Raw genomic sequence first — 17,318 nt, forward strand, 5'->3', positions numbered from 1 at the left:
AATGGGGTCTGCGTTAGCAGCACCACGCAGCTATTTGCTGCGGAGAGGTTGCCATTACACGTTGGATCCGTCTGTCATGCTATATCTCTTCTGTGCAATTAGAGAGGGAACTACAGCAGAGGCAGCCAATCAGACTGTCGCTGGAAACAACATGATGCACTTAAACACACCGCTGATGTTAGGTGTGCACACAGGCTGCGGACACGCTCAGAACGCTGGAACCACTTGTGACAGTCACCTCTGCCTGCGCCACACACCCCGCCACAACCCTACAAATATCTCTTTGTGACAGCCCATAATGGACAAACATGAGCGCTGCCATGGCAACCGTGCCCCAACAATGCCAGGCTGCGCGACCCTGAGCTGCGCCTAGTGTTACTCCCGCTGGGGAAATTGATCTTCGAGTCTTTCAAGGGTACACTGAATGCAGCTGACATGTTCTCTGTTGCCTGTTGTCAGCCAGCGTCTCCGTTTTTTACTTAAAATGGCAGAGAAGGCCTGTTTTATTGTCTACTTTTACATCTGGCGAGCAAATAAAACACAGTCGTGGTCCTAAACGTTGACAGGGGATTAGACTAAAAGCTTTAAAGCGAGGCGGAAGTGAGCTATAACATTCAGGATTTTCTGCTCTTCTTGTTCTGCACTTGTGACAGCACGCCGTGCCGGAAAACTTTTAAGCCTCAAGCCAAAAAAATTGTGCACATTCTCAGGTCAAACGGTAAAATGATCGAGTCAAACTGGCACATACTGGTCCTTAGACTTCCACTGTATTCAGGCTTGTGTTGTAACTTGAGCCCCTGCCTCTAAAGGTTGTGCTCTGCCCCTCCCTTCCCATGTGAAAACCTGTTCCTCTGTTACTCCTGAGCCCCGATGATCGAGTGTCACACTCTTTGTCTGGGCTGCACTCACACCGAAGGGTCACTATGAACCATGACAAAAATACTACGAAGCTTTAGAGGACATGCGACCGGTTACTCTGAAAATGGCTTCTGGCTTCACTGCAGCTACGAACTCCTGAAGCACAGGCCTTAAGTAGCATGACTGGTCACTCAAAGGAGGATTTATCTGCCACTGTTTTGATAACAGATGTATCATTTTTGAAGCAAAAATCCCAAACATGTCACGGTTTTAGATTCTTATATGCGAGAATTTGCTGTTTTTCTTGGTCTGAAATTACAGCTCATTGAATATTTTTGTGTGTTGGACTGATGATCTGACAAAACCTGTGCTCGAGGATAAACTGACAGGGATGTTTCAGTCGATAAATGCAGAAAATAATCGGTGATTTCATTTGTGATGGCCCCTTCTGGCTCAAACCAAACCGACGGGTTTGACGCTTCTTCAACATTTACACATTTTGCACAAATTCCAAGTTGTGTCGATTTTCTTTCATTAAAAAAAGAAAGAAAAAACTATTCCAGAGCATTTTTGCAAACATTGCCATGCTAAATGACAACATTAGTGAGTGTCTAACCTGATTTCAAAATAACAACATATGGCAGGACTAAGTGAATGAAAACCAAACAAAAACTGCCAACGGTTCAAACTGTTAATCTAACTGAATTCAAGACCAAAATGCAGAACAGGTTTTGCCATTCAGGCATGCTAATGATGTTTTACTATGCTTCAACTGACTCATACTCATTACAGATGGTCTTAAAAGCCCTGTATAAATATTGCATATTTTAGACAAATGAATTCAAACCATGATCTCACGACCCAATAATCCATCTTGGCTGCCTGATTTCTAACTGTAGAATAAGGAGGCAGCCTGGATTGGCAGTCAGTGCCATCTCTTGTCAGCCATTACTACCAGCTGTGGGAAGAAAAGCACACTTTGGGATTAAACACATGCATGCAGGGGAAGGATCTAGATTTTTAGAGATAAGACAACACAGTTTTGGAAGGTGTAACGTAATACAACAAGATGTAATGAGTCACGCCTCCAGCACAACTGCCTAGTCTCTTTCAAGTCAGTAACTAGTCACACAGAGGAATATATTAACATTTCAAATTAGTAGTATCACCTGTGACCTGAGGAAACTCTGTGCCGATAAAGTTAAAGTTTTCTGTTGGAGCCAAATTATTAAACCCCGAGCGGATCATTCCTCAAGGCCCCTGGTTTCTAGAAAGTCTTGTTCCTTGATGGTGGCACCGGTCTTAACTCGCTTCAAGCGTGCCAAAAAACGTTGCGGCCCAACAGCCCCTGAGGGCTGGGGAAAACGCTCTGGATGCCATAAATAAAAGCGGGGAGGCCTTAATCCTCGCATCCGTGTGCACCAAACCTAATGCTTGTTCGCTTTTAGCACTTGTGGTGTTAATGGCATTCACCTGGCCAGCCACTTCATATCCATGGTACCGAAGTCAAAGCCAGGGGGAGTGGAAAGATGAAGAAAAAGAGACAGAGACAGAAACAGAGATTCCTCTATTTAAGTAAACAGAGTGGAACCCCTTACTCCATCCCCCCATGGTCTGCCCCACAATGATCTCATCCCTTTCATACAAAAGAGCCTGGAGGCTTGTTCCCCAGGGGTGGAAAAGCCCGCCCGCATGTGCGCGCATGCACAAGTCTGCGTGTTTGTGTGTAATGCTGGACAACAGGCAGCGCTGTGTCTGTCTCGGTTACTTCAGCAGGAGCCCGGCCGGGCAGATCCACTCACAGCTTGTCTGAAACAGCAGCTGAGCATGACACGCACAACTGTCATGCGCTGGACGCTGCAAATGAGAATAAACAACGAAGTGTGTACAGATGCAGCGATGATGCTCGGGGGCGGGCTGACCGTTGGTTATAAATAGTAGGAACCGTTCCACCATTGTGACAAGTGTACGTGTATGTGGGCTTCTGTGCAAGTGCTACTTATTCGCCTTCATGCAACAAGGCTGCTGAAGTGCTGAAGTGCAGTTAAAATCATTCCTGACAGCTCAACTACGCCTGGTGACGCAAAAATTGCTTAATGCAAAAAGATCGTTTTATTTCAGCTGTTAAAGCCTCGCTAACCTTTCAGTTCCAGTGGCAGCCGCTCATCCACCACGGTCTGCCTCAAGTGCCACTCTGTAGCTCTGGGCTTTGGAGGATCTGAAGAACAAAGTGGCCTTCCCTGCCACCTGTCACCGCGGCGCACTGTCGGCGGTGAAGGCCAGACTGAGTATAGGGTGCCAATGAGGTGACGAAACTTTAATTTTACAAGGCGGTGACCGCTGAAAAGCCAACTCTCCGCACTGTTTTTCTGGGGTGCGGTGTGGCTTTTGAGGGGGGATGAACTCAAATTCAAACCAGTTGAGCTGCTGTCTGACTGAATTCACATGTCGCACAGCTACAGCGCTGGCTGTAAATATTATAATAATAATCTTAACAGTGAGCTGCGATGGGATGAACAGTCTGACTGGGTGGAGCGAGTCACATCAGCCCTCAAGTTTACAATAGAGAATATAAGCCTTGTTGACTAAGGCAGGAATATACACGGTATTGAACTGTTCAATATTTACTGTTCAGAGTTTCTGAGAGGTGGAGCATTCACAGTCTACTTTTTTTGGCTCCAGATAAAGGCCATGTGATAGCCTGGCATTATCATATCCATATGCTAACAACGTCTATCTCTCTCTCTGCACGGCCTGAGCAAAGCAAAAGACCGATGGTGAACTCTGTTCCTCGCCGCTGTTTGCTTAACGCTGGCAGCTGTTTTTCTTTTTTACACCGAGGCAACGAGTAACATCTAATTTCACTTAGGGACTGACGACAGCCATCAACGCACTTCTCAGAATAGGTATCTGACTGCCAAATCACACTGATAAAGCACAGCAGATAAGGTTAGTTGTTTTCTCCACAGGCTATTTCATCCTGTTCCTTTGGGCATGGGCTGTTCTGCTTGACTTTTCTAAGCTCTAATTGAGCATAGCGTGCCTGTCGTATTACTGCAATACTGCTCTGGTGCTTGCAAGGTGTAACTCAAGAAAACATGTTGACGCTTTAAAAATAATTGCATAAGATTTAATAATTGTATTCACATTGCTTAAGCAGCTCGTGTGGATGTTTTTCTGTTTTTAATTTTCATGCCTCGGCTTGGTAGTAAAGTTTAATCTATTCTATTAATCTACAATGGCATTGAAAATACTCACAAAGCAAAATTATTTCAGCTAAAGAAGAACACAAGGTGAATTTGTAATGATCTGAAGCCTAAAAACAACGTGGTTGGTCTTTTACTTGTTACATAATTATTAAAATTGTCTGTCATGAACTAGCCTGACTGACTGAAGCATTTCAGCACGATGACAGACATCCACTGAGGCCTCAACCCAAGCAGTCTGTTCCCCTCTAATATTTTATCTCTGTAAATCTTTGTCAGTCCAGCAGCAGTGGGTCCTTGTTTAATATTTCATCAAAATAACATCAAACCAACCGGCAGCATCCAGTGACGAGCAATCCGGGAAGAGGTGGCTCAAGCCCTCACAGCTGAGGCTGAATATTTGCACTTTGCTTTCCACTGCTCACCTGTGGTTACACTCCACAAAGTGCTTTAAGAGGCAGGTTTGCTTTCAAGAGAAAGTGACACACGCTAAGTGTTTGCCGAACTCTTTTACCTGCGCAGCCAATGGCAGCGCACATGACATGAAGGTTAGGTCGAGAGGCAGCTCGGAGCAGCGAGGCTCAGCAGAAACGTCACAAGACTGCCTCCCTCCTGGAGCGTGACAGCCCGGCAGACACAGAGCATTCTTTCCACTGGAAGGAGAAGGAGAGAGGGCAAACTCGTTGCCCTTACTAACTAGCTGGGCTCAGACCAGCTCAGACCCAGGCCCGCAGAAAGGAGACGAGGAAAACCCTGCTGGCGCATCACACCAATGTACAAGGGTCAGAGGAAGGAAAGAGGTTACCTGAGAGGGTTTTGTTGGTCGGATTACAAGACCGCTGTTGTTGCTCTTTGGCCAGAAACGACTATCTGGAGTTAATATGTCTCAAGATGTGCAAAAAGGCCGCTGAGCAAAACGCACTGAAGCGTTTCGGGCTGAAAAAGCCCAAGAACTTGTAACAATTACTTACTCGACTGTGCACACGCATCCACAGAAATGACAGCTAATCTTTAACTTAGAGGTAAGGCAAATGAAACACCACACAAACTCTGAAATCTTTGCATAAACCTGCAGTCATTTCTGCCTAATTCAGTAAAAAAAATAAAGCTTAAGTAATCTTGAGCCTGACAATAACTCCCTACAAGCTCTGAAGATGCTAATGTTCATTCAGGTTTCCTGAGTCAACCAAAAAAATCTGCTAAGCCTGCCTGCATGGCGCTAATGTTATTAGAATGTACATATATGAAATATACGATGACTTAAAGTTGAAATAACAATTAAAAATGGAAGTGCTGAAAGGAGTTAACGTCTCAGTGGAATATCAGCCAAAGTGTAGGTGATGAACTGACCAGGAAGAGTCGTACTGGAAACTAGTGCCACGTTAAGCGTGCGAATTGAAAGATGTTGTAGGTTAAACTGTCGCTCGAAGTGCGAAAGAAGTCTCCAAACATATTGAATTGTCAGCGTAGGTGATAAACTGACCTGGAAGTGCCGGGTGCAGTGGAAGCTGCACAAGAAATAAGTGCCAGTGCAGGTGTACACACTGACAGACACCGTCAGTAACAGGGTCAGGTGTACGCACTGAAAGCAGTTGGGGTGCACTGTGCACCAACAGCAGCAGGTGTGGGAGTTACAAGGGCTGAAGACGTTTTCTGCTGCTCAAAGATGAAGACCTGAGAACCAAGGAGGCTTGACATGCCAGTCAAAACACAAGCACTGAGTGAAGCTAAAGTCAAAGCGGTGAAACGAGTCAAAGATTCAGTGGAACTTCAAGCTCTGAAAGCAGCTGAAATGTCAGTCAAAGACAAAGTTGCTCTGGGGAAACACTCCTGTCACTGTCCCGCTGAATGAATCCCTGGCTTTTCTCACACTCATCAAAATCCAATTTGACTTATTCCTAGGCAACTGCAGAGTCTGTCCACAGCCTGCTGCTGCTCCCTTGGCCATTCTACTTCCTGTCCTTGATCACCTGACGGAGCCTTTGGACTGCTAGTGGTGGCAAAGAGTAAGTTCAATGTACACAAAGCTGCAGTGTAGCCATGACCTACTTTATGTTGCCTGTGGCAGTTAGTAGGAGGCAACATTCACTCCACTCCCCTTTTCCAGCCGCTGTCAGGCCAAGCCAAGGTCAAGGAAGAGCTTTTACTGCTGTGTTTCCACGTGTCAACGCTTCAGAACGGACGCAATTCTGCAAGGCGAGAGCAATTTCCACAATTTCCTCCTTCCCCGCCTTGATTTTTCTGTGACAACCTGACATCCCTCTTGCCATCTCAGGAGGCGAAATACCTGCGTGAAAATACTTTCTGTACAAGCCAAGAGGAAGTGTCATCCACAGCTCTGCAAGGACTTGTGCCGCGGCTGTCACAACAGGAACATCACATGCATGCCATGAATCACCAAATCGGTGATGGGAAGCTAGAGCACAGAGTCCTCTGCTGCCCTTAAGGGAGTTCGACTCGCTGCTGGCTGACTGGCGAGCAGTCAAGTGCTGAGGCGAAGATATGTGAGCACCTTGGCGTTGCATTCAATGGCATTTGTGCTCACTGCAGGCACACAAAACCAACAGAGGCGTCTTACACAACTCTGTGTTCTGTGGTCACACAAATGCAGATACTGAGAGAGAAAGTCCCTGGATATAAGCAGGCCACATGTCCAAAGGGAAGTCAGGTTACCAGTTCCTTATCTTAGGTGCAGTTTTGTTTTAAACGGCTAAACTCCCCCTCTTTGAAGCAGGAAATTCAGTCTGTGAGTGTGGCCGAGGGCAGATACCTGCAAGGTGAGGCAGGCTCCAGGAGAGCTGAGTCTGGTTGTCTAGCGTCAAGGAGGGCCGGGGGTGGGGGATAGGAGAGGAGGGTGGGGGTGTTATATTCCCAACTGTTGCATCCGACCCATAACTAGGTCAACTTTCGTGCAGGAAATACACATCGCCGCGGGTGAAACAAAAGGAAATTTCCTCCTGTGGCCAGCCTGTGCGCTGATACGTGGCTGCCTGTCTTTCCGCGGTAGGATAACACGATGGGAAGTGCAGAAGCAGGAAAATGGATTTTCTGCGGGTGACTTTACTCATACGCAGCTAAAGTCGCGTTAAAAACAGTTCGCTGTCGTTTCTAAACACCATGACAAACTCCGCTCAGTCTCAGCTACCTCCATATTCAAAAATGTGAGCACTTACCAGCTGTTTACGCTGCAGCGACAGACAGTGTTGACATGTAGGCAACTTGATGTTTTTACCCGCTCGATATATTCCGTATTTCTATTTCTGCAAATCGACGCAGGTGAAACCCGGACGACGCGTAGAAAAAGCCACTTCGAAATACTCCCGTGAAACTTTGCTGACCACTTCTTCGCCACACTTTCATCTGAAGTTGTCGGCGGAGGCAGGCGCCATGTTTGTGTCTGCGCTGATAGTTTTGTTGGTGAGCTTTTCTTCTGAACGTCTCTTTTCACACTGGAACCGCCCAGAGAGGAGGAGAGGCTACGGACCCGCTGCAACTGACACAGGCCGGCCACGGGGAGCGCGAGCAAGCTGGACCACGTAAAGCAAGCATCTTCCTGCGTGTCTTTTCAAAGTAAAACCCCACAATGGCGACAAATGCGTTGTAATTTTCAAAATAAAATACTTTAACGTCATTGAAGAGATAAAGGTGACTTTAAACAATAAATATATTACATACTTCAGAACACAATGATCACAATATAGTTTTTAAACTATTTAAAGCGTATAATACCCTCCATATGTATTATACATAACGCTGCTGCTTTTTCATAGATTTTTAAATTCTACAGATTGATAGCTATATCTATATCTATCCATATCTATATCTATATACACACACTTTTTTTCTCATGTTGTAACACACGACTTTCCCCTTTGGTAATCCGGCTTTATCTTAAATTCAGCAGTTTCTGCAATAGTCGTGGCACTCGCCTGTTAAAGATAACGCAGGATGGTGTGCACGGGTCGTGCAGCAGGTAGTGCCCCCCATGGTCACTATTGCGTTGTATTGTGAAGGTGAAATGGTGTAACTTCCCGTCTTCTGAGCTTTTACGACTATCTTGACTCAATTTTCTTTTCGCTGGTATTGCTGTTTCTGACGCCCCCCACCTTAAACTGGGAGATATTACACCAATAAGGGAAAAGCAAAGCAGCAGGTGCGTGAGGAAACCTCCACATTTGGCTTTATGTTGTTTTCCAGGTAAACACTCACCCCAGAACCATTTCTGTTCATTATTTTGATTAAACAGCCTCCTTTCAAAGCAGGTCATAAACACCACTGAATAAGAGCGTGCATTCATTTTTTATTTCCAAATGTTTAAGCAAACATTCAAGAAACTCTACTTTCATCAACCTGGATCCTATCATCCTGTGGCCACATACCTACAGGGAAATTTAACATCCTGTAAAGATGTTAACATTATTAGTGCAATGTAAATATTAAAGAGGCATACAAGCCTTTCACAAATACAGTGGATTTTAAGGCTTTTCTGGTACCCAAAATATTAAGACAATTGAATGACCAGACACTCAAAATGAAAAAACTCCATGTTAATGACACTTTGATGTTAGCAATCTTTATGTACACACAAATTAAATGAACCACATTTTACTATTTTATTAAAGCAGCATGTCTTGTTTTAAATTAAAAACAAACTTATACACAGGACTAACTTAGACTGTGGTCGAAGTAGGTTATTTCATAGTTATGCACAAATATTGGTTACGTGTCTATCAAGGCAGACAGTTCAAGGCAGTCGAGGCTGAAATGTGTTTTTCATATGAATGTAATTAACACTTCATGTCATCTATCGGGGAGAATGTGATCAGCTGCGGGAGGTTGTACTCCTGCTTCTTTGGGGTTGAAGGTGTCTCCAGTGTGTCGAGGTCCAGTGAGAAGACCTTGTCTGTGGGTTCCGCTGGCTTTACGGGCTCCATTAGCCAGTCTTTGTCCAAACCACAAACCGCGTGATTCAACAGAAGACACTCAGGTGTCCTGCTTTCCACAAAAGAGCCATCGCTGCACGCCTGCTGGGTCCGACCCAGATGATGACGTGCGGTTTGTGGCGAATGCTTCGCCTCCATCTTCAGGGAGGGGATGAGGAGCTGGTCATCGTCGTCGCTCTTCATATCCGCCGCTTCATCGTCGAGGCTCAGCAGACTGTCACAGCTGGACATTTCAGGGAGGGTTTCGTGGTCGAGGCTGAACTGGACCGCGCTGCTGCCCGTGCCGCTCGGGCTGTCAAGGGCCTCTGTGTTGAAGGTGTCCCACAGCAGAGTGGATTTGAGTAAGACCCCCTGCTGGCTGACAGGTGGGCTGCTTTGACTCTTGACAGTGGGGGTGACAGTGCGGGAAACACTCTGGGAGGGAGCATCGGGGCTCAGCAACACATTTTGAGACACATAGAGTGGAGAGAGTCGCCCTATTACACTGTCATTACACTTGACTGACTGCCCAGTTTTCCCTGATTTGTCTTCCTCAAGTGCCTTCCGCCAGGAGCTCCTCACATCCATGACTGAAGAAAAAGAAAAGGAATTTTAAGTGAAAGATAAAGCGTGCTAAGCTGTCACACCACGCCAATTTTCCTAATCACGATGGAATCTATGCACTTATGAGGTCACATTCAATCAAAAACCAGATTAGCTCACCCCTTCTTGCACTTGAACACCTACATTAATTTAAGGCTGAGGGCAAATATAACAGCTTTCGACTTACTCAAGCTCTCAGGCGTACGTGGCAGCTGCTTTCTAGTGGAGAAGGGATCGCCATGAAGAGTACTGAGAAGTCCCTCCAGGTCCAGGCCTTTGACACTGCCTTCTGTTGGACTGGCTGTAGTGACAGCATCTGCAAACTAACACACAAACACACTTTAGTGAGAACTGAATTGATAAAATCCTCTCCTCTATGGGTCTCATGTAGTCACTTCTCCCCTTATTATTACAGACTTACAAAAGGTAATACTGCTTTTTAAAAAATGCATTAGGGATCATTAATTAGTTGTGTACGAGGCTCCCGTTTGCAACCTTTGACCCTTCTGTTAGTCTGAAATTGATCATACCTGATCAGCGAGGTTATCATATTCCATGTCTAATATCCGAGTCTTGGTCTTTGTGGTAGATGCCTTTGGATTAACACGGGTAGTCTTCCTCACACTAGCCTAAAAATAAGCACAGATTTGTTAAACGTGGTTTTATCAGATGAACTGGAGTTTAATGCACAACGGAGGTTAGCTGAAATATACTAACCAGGGGTGCTGGTGCCGATGGAGTCTTAAGAGGAGGCGATGGAGGTGTGTCGAAAAGCCAGTCGAGAGAGGTGTTCGCTTGTGACGATGCTTCAGTGGTGACAACGGGACTTTCAGTCCTCTTAGCTGTTGCAGGGTAAGAGCTGTTTAAGACAAAAAGCTTGTTATTCAAAAATACATTTTTTGTACTACATCTGTCCACAGTATAAGTTGGTCTCCCCATGATATATTCCACAAAATGTAGTGCAGCACAGACACAGTGAAAGCATCGTAATGTAGCTATTAACAGCCTGCTATGCGGCCTTGGTTCAGTACCAATTCCTGAGCCAAGTGGGCACATTGCCCTGCACCTGTCTTCAGTTTGATTGTTGAATGGATAAGTGCAGGTTGGGTCACTTCAAAGTCTGGCTCTTATTTTAGTAGCTTAGAAAGGATACAAGTACACCCGATCTTACAATCCACAGCTGCATTAGTCCTTGTGATGTGTCAAAGTTCTAAGCACCTACATGTGCACAAAAGTACACATTTGGTATTTCACAGTAACACTACTAAGTGTGCCACGCATGCAAGAATAAAGTGTCTGCTCCGTATCTGTCCGTGGCGATTTCTCTCAGTTCGCCGCGGTCATCAGAGAGCACGGATTCTGTAGGGAGGATTAGTGATGGACAGCGCACTGCTCAGGACTGCCCAGGTATCAGCCTCCCACCAGAAGTCAATACACACACAAACACACATCTGAGCTGCACAAACATAGCTTAAATTACCTCTTCAGTTTAAAAGAACAAGGCTGGACGTCTTCCTGTGATTTACTCTCTGCAGGCTTCTCCTCTGAAATATTGTAAGCAGCACAATTTGAAACAAAAACTGATGTGACCAATCAAAATAAATACGTAGCCTTATATAATCAGACTTCACTCACCAAGAAGCGTTGCAGGGTACTGGGAGAAGACACTACTTCTGTAAGTAGCCTCAGTCGCTGGCTCAAAAGACAGAGGAGCCATTGGTGAGAGGAAGCCAAGAGCCTAAAGAAAGACGTAGAAATATTAGATTAAGATATCCAACTGCAGTGATATGGCTTTCATGTTAACTCTTCTTCCCCTTAATAGTACACCAAATTTCTGGCACTATTGGTAAAACTACACTGTGACTGTAGAAGGAAAGGCTGAACAAGTTCAAAAAGACCAACTCACAGGATCTTCATTCAGAAAAGACAGCAGGGGTGTCTCTTTCAGGGTATCCATCCACTTCCTGTCCCACTCAGTCTCCAACTCTCTGATGGCACTCTTGAGCTCAGGAATTCCTTCCTTAGAAATCTTCTGTCTGGTGGAAAAATAAGAAAAAACACTGGTACTGGTACTCAACTTATTTAACTTTTGGCGTTAATATTAATGAGGTGATTCCTCCATGATCACAAAAATTACAATCCAAAATGAAAATCCTGTAATAAAACAAGACTTTGATTCATATCAATGGGTTGGAGAAAGTGCATCATTCTGTCAAGTGAGTGTGTGTTAAGTATACCTGGTGAGGTGGAGGTTCTGCAGCACACGGGCCATCTGCTGGCATTTCTCCTGCAGGTGCCTAGGACTGAGCTGGGGTTTGGGGGCATGAGAGACCCGACTGCGCTCCTCCTTCAGGAGCTCCAGCGCATGGTTCATCAGCTCCAACACACACAGGAGGTTCAGCTGGCCAGCCTCATACACATTCCCTGAACTCAACTGGAAACAAAAATTATGCACGCTTGGAATGAAAATTGTTCGTAGCCACACTGATTTTGAAATTACAAGTGAAACTGTCATCAATAGAAACCATACGTGCCGTGTATGGAAATTAAAAGGCCCCAAGTAACAAAGAACTGACTCATCTTCACCCTCACCTGATGTGGAAGCTGTTCAACTCTCTCCAGCAGGCTTCGGGGAATTTTGAGGGCCCTATCAGTCCCGTCCAGGATGTATTGATCTACATCCCCCTTCAAAACGCTTCCCACCGCATGCTGCTCCTCTTTGGTTGATGACAGCATTCCGTCAATGACTGACCACAAGGAGCGAACCTGAGGACAACCAAGTACTCGTGTGAGCAACACTCATCTCAATTTTAGAAGTTCACAACACAGCAGCCACTACACTAAGCTGATTTACAAAAAGTAGGAAAGTCATCAGCAGTTTTATGCCTTATTAACACATGGGGAGTAAAACTCCCGACTTACATATTCTAACAAGTTGTACAAACACATTATTACCCACCTTTTTGGCCTTCTCAGCTGGAGAAGCTCCCCCCTGTGTAGAATCACTGCTGTGGCGCCTGAAAGTAGACTTGCTTGTTCAATCTGTTCAAGAACACTGAAGTCAGAAGAATTGCAGGAAAAAAAAGTCATACATACTTGATTAGCTCATCATACTTTGCACCCTCTGCTCTGATGTCCTTCATAGACTTCACCAGGAGCCTTCAAAAGAGACAAAACAAAAGACAACAACTTCAAAAAAAAGAAATGACCAGTAGAGGAGACACTGATGTGTGCAAAGCAAAATAACTTTCAAAAAAAAAAACAAAAAAAAACACTCTTTCATAGCAAGCTCATGCTTAAAATGCAAACTTCAGACATTTTGGCTTGTCATAGCAATAAAAGCACAGGTCTAACTGATCTTAAATCAACTGCCTTCCATTTAGGCAAGCTACATCCAACAGTCCTGGGATTTTATTGTGTCCTGGTTCACTGGCATGGCTTACTGGGACACTCAATGGAACTGAGCCATCGTTAACACAATTTGCTTCACCTGTGCTCTTCCTGCTATGACAAGTCTGCATATCTGGAAAAGACACACATCTTGGCAGCTACCGGCTGGCCTCGTTAACACTGCGTTTACCAATTAGTTAGAACAGATCAGACTTGAAACAAACAGCTCACGAAGTATGTAACATCAACAGCAGTGACATAAGATTAAAGAGTAAAAAAAAGGAGTAAATGAAAAGTTGTCAGGATAATCACTTTTTTCATTCAATTTGAGTTCAATTTATATTTGTTTTACTTAAAACTGATATTGCTTTTATTATTTTTATGCTTTGTTACTGTAGTAGTGAAGTAGAAAGCGTCTTTCTATAGCCTGTCTATACTGATGAAAATATGAAATAACATCTAGCTCTGTCCAGCTGCCAAGACGAACAACTAGGGACTTACTGAGCTCGTCTCTGGTAATCTTGGAGAAAGCGATCCTGGTCCACTGCAGCTTTCAAAAACCTGGTATGGATCAGGCTCAGTCTCTTCAGGGCCATGTCCAGGGAGGAAGCGGGTATCGCTGCAGCCTCAGGAACCCAGCTGTCATCTGACAGTGACATGATTCAAGATTATCTTATAATCTTTTGCATGACAACACCATCAGGCTTAAGTTGGACTGTGAACACAAGTAATTGGTGCCAGAAGAAAAAAAATGTTTTCTAATTAGACCTACCTGTGGTGAATGTCTTCATTTCCTGCAGCATAACGTGATTGGCCAAATGGAGCATCAAGTTGATAAACTTGGGGCCTCCGGGTGAGAGGAACAAGGATGCTACCACTTTGGACCCTGCATTTGCACTTTCCTACACACAGTTAAAAACATACAACTGTCATTAAATTATGTATGTGGAGAGAGTGCGGGATGACATGCAACAAAGGGACCACACCCGGGATCATATATAAAGCAGTGCATCGGAGTTATACTGAAAGTTTACATGCACACACACAAAAAGAAAAGGTCAGTGCAAAACAAGTCCTGCAGTCAATGCAATGAGTGTTAGGGAGAAGGTGGCATATGCCTCTTTCAGACCCTGTTTTGAATGTATGCAGTGGTTATAAATGAGACCCCCAGAGGAGGAGGCTCAAGCGCAAACATGGATGAAAGGAAAGCCAGAAGGAAAGAAGCAAGAAAGGAAGAAAATATGGACACAATTTCCCATTTGTGAAGCTGTAACTGTGGTAAATAATGTGTGAAATACACAATCTGCAGCAGAGGGAGATGAACATACTACCAAGTCAAAACACTCAAATTCTTACCATTATTTCCCGCATCCAGGCGCACGTGACCTTGCGGAACTCAGCATCTGCTTTGTGGTCCAACACAGGCCAACAGTACCTAACCCAAAACAAATATTATATTATTATTAACCACGCATCTTTAATACATATATATGAATGGCAATAGTTGTTGATCATGTAGAACTTTACCTGTATGCCTCACTGAATCGGGTCGGGTTGAGTTTATCCAACAGGAAATGTGTTATTATGTAGAAGGCGTCCTTGTTTGGTTTGTCAAACATGTTCCTGTCAACCGTAAAACAACGTTCAAAGGTCCGAATCAACAGTAAACAGGATAAAAGTCGAATAAGCCTGGTTAAGTTAGCTGTTATACTCAATGCTAACATTGTACACAGTTAAAGCAGACTCACGGTCCCAGGTTGATGTGTTTAGCATTTATGTTGATTTTGCCGGCGACTGAAGACGTTGCGGCGTCTGGCTGGAATCCAAGTCCGAGCAGAGCAAACCACAGATATTTCCCATTCTTTTTCTGCGACGACGCCGGGGTCGCCATTATTCCGGGATGGAAGAAGCCGCGTGAGAGTGTCCGGTGACGACTGGTCAAAAAACCGGACTGGCCGAATATTTAAAAGCTTGCCGGCTAGCTTTAGCTGCTAGCTACGAAGTTTACTGTTAGCTAACTAAGTTAGCTTTCGAAATTGTTTTGAGTTTGTGAACACATTTAACACGCTGTAAATGTGCTGCTGTAGAACAGTTAACGTTACAAGTGTTATAAGATTACGTCCACTTACGAAATGTTTGAGTTCATATTTGTCAACCTAAATGTCCATAATTTTGTTAAGGAAAACGAAAACGCAACAGCAACAACGCAAACCGCCAAATTTTCCAATAACCACCCGGAAGTTGTTAAAAAGTAGTTCCGGGTTGCCAACGCGTCCACAGTGCGTCACCACGCTGTGCTTTCAATGGAGCTTTAATGACTATAAGACACATTTGATACATGTCTTGTGCCATATACGCAACAAAATATAACTAGTATGGCTTTATGCGACGACCTCGTGTAAATACAAAGACGACAAGGAGAACTGCTTTTCCAGCATCCAGAAGTGGAGAATTTACTCAACAAAGCAGCCATCTGAACTGACACTGAACAATCACAATATTCATGTGTCAACAATACAGCTTTGCCTTTCACTTGTCCTGTAATATTATACTGCAATAAGTTATTCTTTACCCAACATAAAGTGTAGTGTGAGAAGGAAATATTATAAAACATGCGGAAGGCAAGACATTTAACTTTGCAGTGTATTGTTAATATTTCACAGACATTTCTACAATATCTCCGTGACAAAAAATGAATAGGAAACGTTTTGATTAATGGTTGGTATTGAGTCTTTTGCATTTTTCTATAACAGTAAGTATCAATAATAATACTGACACGACCCACAAACTCATCAGGTTCTGATGAAAGTATAGCTGGATCCCGATTGGTACAAGGACATAGGTGACAGCACCTTGATCCAACTGAGCCACACCCACTTCAAAGTAGTGAGAGGAGTGCTGAGAATAAATGCATATAATAAATATACAGAAGTCTGTAATGGGACAGGAACAAATCTGCTTCAACTCTGGAAGAAAATAGTCACTGATTGAAAAAAGCTGATTGATTAAAAAGGTTTTCAGGGCCTTTAAAACAAATTGTATAGACAAAGTTCAAGTGTCCAGACACTGTGAGTCTGTTAATAAAGTTATTAGATTTTTTTTCATTCACAAGTTTTAATATATCTGTTACCCTTTTCTATTATCTCGTTACTTTTTTGTTCTGATGCTATGTTTACATTCAGTTTGCAGTAACATGTTTTCACCGCAAGAGGGCAGTGAAGCCTTTCCAATGGTCTCTTCCTCAACCAGAGCACGGTTCAAAGATGAGTCACTTGGTGACAGCAGAACCTGCTGCAGCTCAGAGTTAAAGGAGCAGCTTTACCTTCACTAATCCTTGTACAAAATGGTCATAATGCTGTGATGCATTTGTGAGGATGATGTATTATGTTGTGCTTTCAAATCTGAAAAAGCTACTTCAGATTCTAGCTACAGCTCTCTGAACCACATGTAGACTTTTCACATGAGCATGTGGTACAGTGGCAGACCAGACTACAGTCATCATGAATACTGAACTACTGATTCTCATCTATTTTATTGCAAAGGAAATCTAAGAAATCATGAGCTGAAAAGATGGAGCAGCTGACAGAGGGATGCTTTTCAGTAAGTTTAGCAACGGCATCAAGAGGAACTCTCACATTGTGACTAACACGATTTCCTTGAAAATTACAGTCTATTTCAACTGAATTGCTTAAAAAATGTCAATATGATGGATTTTGGCACATTTCATTCAAACTAAAAACAGGATACTGTTGCAATCAATACCCTGCATTACCTAAATTAACCTTAAAGGTGACTGATTTAAGAAAGATGGTTGATTGAAATTGCAGTGAAGTTGTTAAAATTCTTAAAATGTACTTGCACCACTATTTATTAAATCAATGTAAGGGCCATTGAAATACTCCAGGGGGCGCTAAGTGTTCATGTAATTAACACAGTGAATTCTACTGAAGTGGAAAAGGGACTTTACAGTAAACTATAATACACCTTTTAATTCATGTTGATAGATGATGCCTGTCTAATATCACCGGTGTATGTAAATCAGTATTCATACTTCATGCGGATAAACTAACAGCTATGTGTCTGAGTCAAACATGCTAAAATAAGAAAGTACACCCAGTTTGAGACAATACAACAAAGACAGCAACAACAGACTTTACTGTAATGCTGAGGAAGTTCCAGCTGTGCAGTCATACAGTGCAACAATCCCTTCCACTGCTCACTCCAGCTGTTAGCCACTCAGCTCTTCTCTATAATATGATCATGTTAAGGTCGAAGCACCTGACGCGAAAAATATTTATTTAATCGACCTTTTCACAAGCTCAAAAGGGCACTGAAAGCT

General features: G+C 43.7%; 2 protein-coding genes and 1 non-coding gene across 4 annotated transcripts in view; all 3 read right to left on the reverse strand.

Annotated features, from left to right (window-relative positions):
- dennd4c (DENN/MADD domain containing 4C) overlaps positions 1-7,465 on the reverse strand; it is a 30,830-nt gene extending 23,365 nt beyond the window's left edge. For both annotated transcript variants that reach the window (XM_070992973.1, XM_070992972.1), the window contains exon 1: positions 7,238-7,465. The gene's annotated coding sequence lies outside the window, so the exon portion shown is untranslated. The remainder of the gene's footprint in view (positions 1-7,237) is intronic.
- An 881-nt stretch (positions 7,466-8,346) lies between these two features.
- haus6 (HAUS augmin-like complex, subunit 6) lies at positions 8,347-15,225 on the reverse strand. The gene is made up of 16 exons (XM_070993336.1): positions 14,728-15,225; positions 14,507-14,602; positions 14,336-14,414; positions 13,752-13,881; positions 13,481-13,625; positions 12,686-12,748; positions 12,549-12,606; positions 12,182-12,355; positions 11,827-12,023; positions 11,496-11,625; positions 11,225-11,327; positions 11,070-11,133; positions 10,307-10,448; positions 10,120-10,218; positions 9,777-9,912; positions 8,347-9,576 (listed from the first exon to the last, which is right to left on the reverse strand). The coding sequence occupies exons 1-16, from the start codon at positions 14,868-14,870 to the stop codon at positions 8,852-8,854; spliced, it is 2,484 nt and encodes an 827-aa protein (XP_070849437.1). The 5' UTR covers positions 14,871-15,225; the 3' UTR covers positions 8,347-8,851.
- Positions 10,880-11,010, reverse strand: LOC139351867 (small Cajal body-specific RNA 8). The gene has a single exon (XR_011603608.1). It is a non-coding gene; the product is annotated as a small Cajal body-specific RNA 8 (non-coding RNA).
- Positions 15,226-17,318: the final 2,093 nt, after the last annotated feature.

Source organism: Chaetodon trifascialis, chromosome 23, assembly GCF_039877785.1.
Source record: "Chaetodon trifascialis isolate fChaTrf1 chromosome 23, fChaTrf1.hap1, whole genome shotgun sequence".
Taxonomy (NCBI): Eukaryota; Metazoa; Chordata; class Actinopteri; order Chaetodontiformes; family Chaetodontidae; genus Chaetodon; species Chaetodon trifascialis.